The 11,756-nt window shown below is 49.4% G+C and overlaps 1 protein-coding gene across 1 annotated transcript; it reads left to right on the top strand.

The window, feature by feature from the left end:
- Positions 1 to 541: 541 nt before the first annotated feature.
- Positions 542 to 2,100, top strand: SST (somatostatin). Its single transcript, XM_058844071.1, has 2 exons — positions 542 to 743; positions 1,596 to 2,100. The coding sequence occupies exons 1-2, from the start codon at positions 606 to 608 to the stop codon at positions 1,806 to 1,808; spliced, it is 351 nt and encodes a 116-aa protein (XP_058700054.1). The 5' UTR covers positions 542 to 605; the 3' UTR covers positions 1,809 to 2,100.
- Positions 2,101 to 11,756: the final 9,656 nt, after the last annotated feature.

The raw sequence follows: 11,756 nt of genomic DNA on the forward strand, positions 1-11,756 counted from the left end.
AGAGACCCACGGGGGGCAGGCAAAAAGGACCCCAAGGGGCACCTCAGCACCCCCCACCCCCTGCCGGAGGCAATCGCCCTTAAGGGGACCCCTTGCAGCTCCCCGGATTCTGGAACCTTTTCTCACCCGACGGGGCGGGAGGCGGCTCCAGGGCGAGGGGCTTTGGCAGAGCGACTGCTGGGGAGCTTCACTCTCCGGCACCGGGTCAGAGCCGCTGGTGGGCGGTGACAGCCGGGACCCCCCCCCGCCGCTCCGGTGGGCTTGTGGCGGGGAGGAGGGGGCGGACGGGCAGGGCCGGGAGCTCTGGAAAGGCGGTGATTTGGGGACGGGGGGCTGGGGGCGGCCGGGAGGGAGGGGAGCTCAGAGGGAGCCGTGGAGGCTTGGCCGGCGCCGGGCAGAGCGGAGCATCCCCGGTCCCGCTCCCCCCCCCGTCCCAGAGACCCACCCCCGGCGGCGTGGGGCGAGGGGGGCGCCCCCGCCCTGACGTCAGGAGAAGGGTTTATAAAGGCGGCTGGCATCGAGGAGATCCCCACCGCCGGAGCCGAGCCGCAGCGGAGCCTCCAGCGCCTCCCGCCGCCGCCTCCCGCGCCCGACCCGCCGGCGAGATGCTGTCGTGCCGCCTCCAGTGCGCCCTGGCCCTGCTCTCCATCGCCCTGGCCCTCGGCACCGTCTCGGCCGCCCCCTCGGACCCGCGGCTCCGGCAGTTCCTGCAGAAGTCGCTGGCCGCCGCCGCCGGGAAGCAGGTGAGAGCCCCCCGACGGGACGGGCACCCCCCGGGCACCCCGGCGGCCGCGCTGCAGGCTCCCGCTTCTACAGACACCCCGATTCCCCTCTGCAGAACCTCTGCTCCCCGTCAGAGCCCCTGCACAGACCCCTCCAGATCCTCGCCAGATTTCCCCAATGGCCGTGTCTCAGACGCCCGGCTCCCTGCTGCAGAGCCCCTTCCCCACAGATCCCCCCGCTCCCCGCCGGGGCTGAGCCATAGGTCGGGCAGCGTGTGCTGGGGGGTCAGACAGTCCAGCTGGGTGCTGGTGGTCAGCGAGGAGCAGGCGCTGCTGGGGCACAGGGCAGAGCCCCTGCTGAATCTCCCGAGGGATTTTCCGGGTCGCAGAATGAAGGCAGCTTCCCCAGAACACAGAACAATGGCCTTATCCATCCTGGGTGACAGCAGAGGCTTGGAGGGACTGGAAGAAAATTTAGTCCCATGAGATGGTGACCAATTCAACCTCCCCTGCCAGCTCCCCTAAAGACCTTTCCCGTGTCACTTTAGCAGCAGGCTCGTGGCATCCTTGCTGAGTATGGCGCTGAGTGCCGGAGCCGTGGGAGGAGGAGGTAAAGACGAGTTCATTCCCTGTCACAGACAGGACAGCGATCTGTTCCCCACACCAGGTGGATGCCACAGACACAACTGCTGCATAGCAGCTGTCAGGCTGGGCTCTTTGGAAAGCCAGGGCTCCTCTTCCCCTCCTGCATCCCGAATATCTCTAATCTGGCCACGGAGGAGTCTTAGAGGAACAGAGTGGTGAGCTCCCAAAAATCAAGGAGTAATTGTGGTCTTTCTATCTCTTTCTCCCTTTCTGTCTTTTGTCCCCAAGGAACTGGCCAAGTACTTTTTGGCAGAACTGCTTTCAGAGCCAAGTCAGACAGAAAATGAAGCCCTGGAGTCTGAGGACTTGTCCCGAGGGGCTGAGCAGGATGAAGTGAGACTGGAGCTGGAGCGCTCGGCTAACTCAAACCCCGCTCTGGCACCCCGGGAACGCAAAGCAGGCTGCAAGAACTTCTTCTGGAAAACTTTCACATCCTGTTAGCTTTTGAAACCCACTTCTCCTCCCCATCCATCCCTGCCCTGCCCTGAGCAGAACCTTCACCACAAGAGGCGAAGACTGTAAATACACAATCCACAGTTATGGTGAAATTAAACAAACAAGGAAAATTTGAGTTTGATTTCCACTTGTTTTAATAAAACTTTCTGTTCCAATTGTACATGATTTGCTTGAGTTGTGATTTCTGACTAGTTCTTTGATGACATGCACTCTGCAACTCTTTCAAATGTACTATTTTTAATTCTCTGTTGCAATAAAATTTATGTTTCAAACGGTGATGCTGAGGCTCGGTGGTCAATGAGAAAACTGAAGGTACCTCTCAGGCTGTCTCTGGAACGCTGCCTGTCTCAGGGCAGCAAACAGCATCCACATCCACACGTATGCACACACACACACACAGTGTATCATAATGTGATTTTTTTTCTGTGGTCTTACTAAAGAACTAGAGCCACAGTGATATTTTAGATATCAAATCCCTGCAGTTGTGGCTGAATCAAATCCACAGCACTTGGCACTTCAAGTCAGCCTGGATTTACATCCATCACCAGAGGGATCAGTAAAAATCTCAGCTGTGTATTTCGAGTGATGGGGTGATAAAAGTAGTTCACGGTACAAGTTTACACCACATATCTCATTCTCTCCTCAGCCACAGGCACTAAAAGGTTTTCTTACCTGGCATGTTTTACGCCTTGCAACATTCCCGACAAACTGTTTCTGGGATTCCTTCAGAAGTTTTCCTTTGTTCTGCTCTGCAGGGAAGGTTTTGCATCCCTCTAGAGCTGAGGTGTTAACCCCATAACATAAGCCCCTCCCCATCTAATGAACTGGTTAAAGCAGTTTTTCTACCCACCTCAACATCTTGAAAGCCGATATTGAAGGATTTAGCAGGCTAGGAGATAGGATTGTGAGAAAAACATTATTTTCTCAATAAAAGACAAGTTTTTCATGCTTTTTGCAGAGTCTCGGCTTTCTGGCTGTGCTGGTTTGTGCCACACACTCACAGGTGAATCAAAGCCGTAGAGCAGACATCCTGCACAGGGGACAGGTGCCACTTTGATGAGAAATCCATCATTCAGGATTAAAAATAACAAATATTTTTTAGCCATCGTATGTGAAAGAAGGGTGAAAAATGGGCAATTTTACAGATGTTCATGGGCAGAGGGCTCAGCATGACTCCAGTGGAGGTGGATTCCCCAGCTGAAGGCTTCTGAAGTTGCCTCTGGTCTGTGCTGGACGTAGCTCTCTGTGGGGCATCGTTCTTGATGGCTCATGGACCATTGCTTTCATTCTTGGTCTGCACCTCCTTTTCCTGTAGGCAGGGGGCTGCTGGATATGAGCTGGGGGAAGGTGAATCCCTTGTGGTTGGGAGCTGTAGCAGTGCCAGAGTGAAACCCCAGCCCTGCTGCGGAGCTCACTGGCAACAGGCAAAGGCAGCAGGGACATGCCCAGGGAGGGGAGCTGCTGCTGTCAGCCCCTCTGAGGGGGCCAGAGGCAGCTCCTGGGAGCTTCCTCTCCTCCTTCCTTGGAAGTGGGATAGGTTTTGTGGTGTGGCCTGGGGAAATGGCTGCTCCACATGCAGTGGCTGGTGCAGCTGTGGAGGGTGAAGGATTAACTCACTGTTGAGGCACAGACAGGGCTGCACTGCAGGGAAAAGCCTCCAAAATGATATTTGAGAAGTGCAGGTAATATAGATCAATAATCAAAAAACAGGTAGGGTAAGAATAGGGCCCTGTTTGAAAATGTGGAGACAGACTCTGTGAGGTGAGGAGTTGTCCCAGCTCACATCTGATTCCTTTGCTGCTGTGTAGCATCATCAGAGCAGATTTTAGGGGATTCAGTAAAGCAAAAACCTCCCCATCCCTGGCTGCTCACTCTTGTGTTGACTGAGTTTCCTCTTAGCTTTCAAAAAGGAGCTAATTTTTCAATGCTGAGACAGACTCAAGAGAGCAGCTAGAGAAACAGGAGGGGGTGGAGGGGCCAGGGGCTTGAATATTCTTATGTGCAGAGTCCATCTTTCATGGGATATAAATAGACCACTACTCGCCTGAGGCTTTTCCCTTGTTCATAATGCTCAACCCATGCTCCTGAAGGGAGTTTAATCCTGCCAATTGCTGGAGTGAAACTCATCCCAAATAGGGATGGGGATGATCCTCAGTCACAAGCAGGGATTAAAGACGCTGATTCACAAGCTCCACCAGCCTGCTTCAACACAGATGATGGCACGTCATGGCAGCTTCTGGGAAGCTTAATGAAGATGTACTGGTGAAGGCATGTCCTCAGTTCAGAGACAGAAAGACAAACTGCTCCTTGTGTCAGCTCAGGAGTTCCTGGAGTCTGGGGAGCTGGCTTCCAAGGCACTAAATGCAGTATCACCACATGTGATTGCACTGTGGCAGCAGCGGCAATCCCAGGTGCTGGGAATTGTACAAACACAATGCAGGAGACAGTCTGGCCATGCCAAGCTAAAAAGACTAGAAAGAAAAAAAAAAAGATTTTTTTTTTTCCCTTTGATATGTGGGAGTTATGGGATAAAGAGATGAAATAACTATATTCAATCCCTAGACATGGAGCCATGGAACAGTGTTCCAGGTTGGGAACACTCCTGCTGGGCAAGGCTGAGTCTGGATGAGCACACAGGTATGGCACACAGGCCAGAGCTGCCCAAGGGCAGAGCAGTTTCTGGGAGAGGTTCTCAAGCCACATTTTCTGCAGGTCAGAGAGGAGGCTCTCTGAGGAACAGCCACAGCATGGGTCTGGGGGAGGTTAGGGGCTGTGATGATCCACGCTCTGATGATTCATCTCCCCTCCAGCACTTGGTGCCATGGGCAGGCCCAAGTAATCCCTCCCCAGCAGGTGCCTTCATCAGCAGGTGATTCATCTGAGGCAATGGGGGGAAATGTCCATAAGGAACAACATAAAAGGGCTTGGAACTGCTGCCTGAAGAGTTGCCCTTAATGAAAACCAGAAAAAGTTTATAAGGCCTGGAAACACGCATCCCCTATGGGAAGTCAGTGAGGAGCTTCTCAGCCATCCCCAAAGACGAAGTCTCCAATGATGCCAGGCGGTGTCTCTTGATCTAGCAAGCAGGCCAAGGTTATTTTTCAGGAGCAGTTCTAATTGGTAAAAAAAAAGAAGTCTTCCTTGGTCCAGAAGGCTTGTTGGGGAGAAATAGTTTGGAGTGATTCTAGCTGTGCTGCGGAGGAAGTACCTGTGGGACCCAGATTTCATATCCTGAGTTCACTCTAGTACTATTTAACTCCTTTTGGCTCTGCAGAAAGGACCAAGAACCTGGACCCATGAGCACAAGTTTCCTCGTCTCAGAAGGGCCCATAAGATGCTCTGTGGTGCCTTTGCCTTTACTCTGCCTCTGGGGCTCCTCACAGGAACTGCACCAGCTGATTGCAGCCACCAGGAGCATCTCTGATTCCCAGACCTCTGCTTGCACCACAGGAAAGTTCCCTTTCATCCCACCCAACTCCCAGCATCTCTGGGGAGCACCAGATCTGCCCCCAGCCCCTGTATGGGTGAGCACCAGGTGCTTGGAGAGAAGCACTCACTGCTGCAACAGAGTCCTAATTCTCAGCAAGCAAAGCAGCAGGATGTTTATTGAGCAGGGTAAGAGAAGATATACGTAGGCAATAAAAGTTATTATGATAAAGGAACAGACTGTACTCTTTGCTCACTGAACACCTTCTGACTCTGTGTCAACTTATCACCAGAATAAGGACATAGAAAACACTTTTATTCCCTTTTTCTTCACCTTTGTTTTATTGGGGAATTATTTGGGTTTTTTTCCCAACATGCAATTACACTTCTGAGAATAGCTGTTTGGCTAGATACTGTGAGTATCTCAGAAAACTTTTTGTATCCCAGTCTTAGGAAATTTACCCCATAAACAACTTGTACAATACAAGAAAAGAATTAACAAAGTCACAAACCCCCCCCCCATTCAGTTTCCTTCATATGTATAGTAAAAATTCCAGGTTTTGCCATAAATTATTACTTCCAGCATCATCTGTTGAAGAAACACACTTGATCATTCAATTAACAAAATTAATTTAATGAAGGTGCCCAGTATTTTCTACAAAGATATTCCCCGGGAAAACATGAAATAATGCAAACACAAGCTTTGTTTATCACCTAGATTGGCTGCTGGACAAGAGAGAGAGTGACTTGGTCCCACATACAACAAGAGAGCATCCCTCCTGATGCTCTCCACTGCTTGCCTCCCCCTCCCTTGCAGCTGGCTCTTGCAGACAGCATCCTGCTGTGCTCTGTGGTGCAGAAGGATGAAGTGCTTCTGGCCTCCAGCCCTGGAAAAGCACTCCCAGGAGGTGAGCTGAGAGATGCTCTGGGCTCTCCATACTCCTTCCACAACCCCTGTTAGGAGATGTCCCAGGCACAGAGCCAAAGCCAATGATCCCCTCCCAGACAGGCAAAAAGCCTGGTGCTGCTCTGCCCCAAGGTAGATCATTTGCTCCCTTACACAGAGCTCTGCACTCTGCCTTCAAGGAAAATCTCTCCTTTTGCTCATGACTGAGGTTTAGGAAGAAAAAGGATCCCTCTGGAAATTGGCTGTCACACTTGCAAAGCTTTTTATAAATCTTCTCCGGCAGTTATTTTCTCCTGCTTTACTTCTTGTGCCTGTCAGGGTTTGTGATTCTTCCTAGAGGCTCAAACACAATTCCTCCCCCCGTGTGTCTGGCCCCCACAGCAGCGGGTTCCCCAGAGGGTGAATGTGGGGGGACAGTGCCGAGCACAAGCCCAGGGTTGGGGTGCTCTGCAGCCAGCAGAGAGAGCCAAAGAGCTCGGAGAGCCCTGCTCAAGGTCCGTGTGTACCCAAGCAGAGGCTCGGGATGAGGGTCCCCTGAGCCAGGAGCTGTTCCACCTCTGGCTATGACCTCAGCACAGGGAGATGGGCTGCAGTCAGAGGTCCTGCAAAGAGGGGCTTCTTTGGGGGGGGGGCAGAACTGTGTCATCATGCAGGCAGTGCTGTTGCACTGACAAGGATTTTTTTCCCCCAAACTAAGTGCCTGCTTCTCATTTCTAAAGGGCATTTCTTATGTCACAGTTGCTAGTTTTTTAACATGTTGGAATAAAGTTAAGTAACATGATAATAAGTTAAGTGTTCTACCTAGGGTAAAATGCAGTGGGTTTTGTCCTAATGGCAACTATCAAGAAACTGCTTCCATGTAAATCTTCTTCCCTCGGCATTTTTTGTTTTTCATCCTCTCCTTATTCACTCAGACCTTCTGAAACTTCACAGTCTAAGCAGAAGTGGCAGGGGCAGAGGAAGGAATCGGCCTGCCCAAAACAGTTGGGGATCTTCCTGAAGAACATATAAGGATGCTGGGTCATACTGTAAAACAGGAACCTGGCAGGTCAAGAGTTCCTTCAACAATGTGTTTCAATGAGAAACCTCAGCATGATTCAAACACAAGAAGTGGAGTCTCTTGTCAGCATGCAGAGATGCACCCTTGAAGCCAGAGCCCACCTGCTCTCAAGGAGGAAATTTCAGCAGTGGATATGGCTCCCCAGAAACTGCTTCCACATGCAAGCAAGCAAGTGAACAGGCTGGCCTGCAGAAAATGCAATCTCTTTAGACTGAAAGATATAATCCAGTTAGATATGAACCCTGAATTCCAAACCCTGCTTATCTCCTCAAACAGTGATGACACATGTCATAATGTCACCTCCACCATCAATTCCCTTATTTGTCACATTAGCAGTGCTGATACTGACACCAGCACAAGGCAAAGAAAGAAATTGAGGAGATCCTGAGACAGAGGAACAACGCAGAAGCCATGTCTGGGCACATTAATGAGTTCCTTGTAGCCAGCTTTCAATCAATCAAGTTTATCAACCAGCAGCAGGAAGAAGATAAGAAATGAGGGAAGGAACAAATCATTTGGTGATGTAATTGTGTCATCCTGTAACTCTGTCTTCCAGGAGGAGAACCTGGCTCAGGAGGCCTTAGTGCTTAAGGATGCAATGAACAATCTCTCTACCTTAATGCTAGAATTCCTGAATGGACACACAAAGGAAAGTCAGAAACTTACACAGCCATTAATGTGCTCATGAAAAGGGTGTTGGAAAAATCTGACCACATGCTCCTTTTTTGTGCTCCAAGGCAGCCTGACTGCTGAGGGCAAACCAGATAAGTATCCTGAGCTGATGGCCAAGTGCCTGTGGAGGATGACATGGTTTCTGCCAGGCACCATCAGAAGCAACCTGGATGCAACCCTGCTGGATGCCCACATGCTCATGAAGACTTTCCAAAGGGAACACTGAGGCAGCACACAAACAAACTCCCACTGCAGACCCTGAAAACTATTGCATAGCTTGTGCAAGCTGAAAAAAGTGAGGATGCAGGACCACCTCAACCTGACTTGGGATGCAACTGGCTCTGAGGTAGAAGCTTCCCTCCAACAGGCAGACAATCCTGCTGCCAAGCACAGGGCAAGTGAAACAACTGTAGGAGCAGGAAGGGAAGTGCCCAGGGCAGCTCACAGGATTGCAAAACACAAAGCAGCTGATATTTTAGAAATAATTTTCTGGAAAATTTTCTCCAAATAGAGTTTGAAGGTCTAGAGGAGTTATATACATCAATGTAAGAAAAAGTGGCCTGGGGGAAGTTGGAACTTTTAGTAGAAAGCCTGTCCCTCTTCTTGGAGAGGAACATCTCCTCTTAAATGCATAGAGATCACAGGAGGGTCCATGAAGGGGAAGGAGCTGATGACATCCTGCCACCTGGAAGACTGCAGCAACAGCCATGACCCTGCAGATAAACAGCCCACAACAGATTCCCTGCCAGTCAGGTCCCCTCGATGGATGCCAATATCATGTTTCTCTCTGGGGTGATGTCCCTGGGGGCAGGAAAGCACTGGGACCTCAGAAGTACCCAGGTCTCCCACACACACATCAGTGGGCAGATGGTGAGAGCCACAAACCAATAAACTCCAGCATGAATAACCATGTGAGCTATTTCTTTTTGCTGTTTAAAAAAAGTAAGGTGGGTAGCACTGATACCCTGGGTCAAAACTGAGCGTAGAGCACACAAATCTGGCCAGGGCAGAGAACCAGCTGTGAGCTGACCCTTCCTGCACAGCCTTCACAGGAGTCCTGCCATGGGATTTTCCAGCATTCTAACATTCATAGTTAGCAAAGTATCAGAGCAACATGCCCTAGTTCCCAGATGAGAGAGAGAGATCAGAGCATCCAAACAGCATCTCAACCTTCCTGAACATTGACCACCAGTTGCCCAGGGAGTCTGCCAAAAACAAAGGTTGCAAGAGGAAATTCATAGGAGAAAACCATTTGTAAAAGTTGCAGGTTTCTCTTAGGTAAAATCAATACATAGATTTTCAAACCTACTTTCACTTGTCAGACTGAAAGGGTTTGAGAGAGCAGAGTTGCTATGGACGACTGCAGAATGCCAATGCCTCACCCTGGCCCATCCATCAGCTCCACTTTTCCGATTAAGCTGCTATTCTCATGTAAAATCGCCTTAATTTGTCTTTAACACCCCTCTTGTCTCTAAGTTCTTGAGGTGGGAGTCCTTAGCTTTGTGTCAGGTATAACAGTAAGCACTTCAATGATGCTCACTAAATTACAAGGCTTTTTTACTAATAGACAATTCAGTCAATTACAAAATGCTATTAAGCATTTGTGCTCAGGTAGAGCCAGCTAGGTGCTGGTGAACATGGCAAACCAATATTTTTAATTAAAATAAGAAGAAAGTAACACACAAGCTGATTACCAGCCAACAAGAAAATTACCTCCCAGAGATCTCAAAGTGTAATTACCCTTTCTGAATGACCAAAATGACTGGTTTGCTGCAGACTATAATTCTCTCTAATGCTGCTACAAAATCATGGCCACCCTCTTACCTATCCCATTCATCCAGTGCTGTACCTGCCCAAGTACCGCTGAGCTGCTCAAGGACTCATGAAATCATGCTTTGGTGCTCATGTGTGGTTTCTGCCTAATTTTCTGGCTGTGTAGCTGTGGGATTCACAATGAGAGCACAGCTGATGCCTGCAGAGCTTCTGCTCTTCCATTCTTTCCTGCTCTGTCCTTGTGTTTTTGTGCTAAAGGACATACCTGGAGTGGAGCTGTGTCACTTACATGCAGCATAATTGGTTGCCTTGTATGTGGCCTTCTAAGAGCAAATTCATATCCGTGTTGAGCTCTGAGGTCAGGTAACTGGATGTGCTGTTCCAGGAGGCTTTCCTCAGTGCTGCGCTCCCTTTTTCCTAGTAGCAAGTTCCCCATGATCAGCCATTCCTGGAAATGCTCTCTACAGATGCCCAAACACCATTCCAGTAGAGTTACCTGAGAAGTCTGTCCATCCACTGCCTTGTCACTCGGTCCACACTGAAATTTGTCCAGAAGGAATGTTCCCTTTGCAAAAGCCTCCCTGTCCATGGGCTCTCACCAGGCTTCCTCCTGCCCCACACAACATCTGCAGTGCTGGCTCACTGATAGAGGAAAAGCCATTAAAAAGCTGACAGAGATGATATGGTGAGGCCACACATTATGCTGTAGCCAGGGGACACATGCAGACTCTTTTTCTATTATGCTGAAGTCCTGATCCATTCCTTAAGGGTTCCAGAAACTGTAGAAAATGGGGGAAACTGTTTGGAAGCTTTGAGATATTTTCCTGACAGGCGAACTATGCATTCATGCTATCAGAGTGCCTCAGAGCCCTTGCCAAGCATCAGGAGCCCCCTGTAATGGGTGCAGAAAAAAGTCAGAGCAAGTGACAGTCCCTGTCCTGCAGACATTGCATGTGATAGGAGATAAATGCATCAGCAGAGGTGCCTGGAGTCCTAGAGGAGCAAGCAGCCTCTCGAATATTCTCAGTCTGTTCTCTCAGGTGCCCCAGAGCACAGCCTCAGAGCAGCACCCAGGAGTGCCCTGAGCATCCAGATCATGATCTCTACAAGTCATTCTTGCTTGCAGCTCCTTGGCCCTGGCAGACAGCAATGTACAGTGGGGTATCATGGGTCTAAGTGTTTATTCTGGATCTTACACCAGAGGAGCAGGATCCTGCCTGTGAAACAGTGGTTAAGGAATGGGTCCTAACACACAGGAAGATGCTCTTGCCAGCTCCACAGACTGAGCTTTGCTGGATAACAATTCAATTTTCTCCTCTCCTGCCTCCCAGCCAGACAGTCCTCAAGGCTGTTCATCTTCCCCCACAGCCCTGGGGAAGAAAAAAGAGCAGAAGAGCACCTGGGTCATGAGACAAAGAAGGAGAGCTGCAAAGATCTCATAAAGGAGAGCTGACCTGGTACCTTTTGCTCTTTTCTGGTTCAGTCCTCTTCCATTTGCTGGAATCACAATCAAACTGTGCTCTCAGGAGGTGGCAGGGTCGGAGAGATCAAGGAATTATAAATAAATACAGTATAAACAAATCAATCAGAAGGATAAAAACATTTGACAGAGACACACTAATTAAAAATATAATAATCCAGATAGTGGACATTTATTTAAAATGGTGCAATTACAGCTTTTAATCATCCAGGTTTAAATTAACAGCAGCAGTGAAGTGGCTGCACAAATGTGTTCTCTGTAATGAACTGATATTAGAAAGCCAGCCTGGTGATCTCTCCCTCTCTCGGGCTAATTCTCTCTCCTCTCATTGTAAAATAACCTTTTGGTGTCATTTTCTTGTAGAGTCTTGAAGATGAAGACACAATATTGGAGCTAAATTAAATCCCCTTCACATATTTCTCTTCTTTCAAGCTGTAAAAATTGCTGGTATCAGTCATTCAATCTCTAGTGCTGACGCAACCACACTTGAGGAGAACATCTGGGGGCCCCAAGAGTCATTATAGGGAAAATAAAATCCTATATTACAATCAGTCAGCAATTAAAAGGCAGGATGCAGGAGGGCAAATCCTGCAAGATGCTGAGCAGGCTTGATGG

Source organism: Poecile atricapillus, chromosome 8 (assembly GCF_030490865.1).
Source record: "Poecile atricapillus isolate bPoeAtr1 chromosome 8, bPoeAtr1.hap1, whole genome shotgun sequence".
Lineage (NCBI taxonomy): Eukaryota > Metazoa > Chordata > Aves > Passeriformes > Paridae > Poecile > Poecile atricapillus.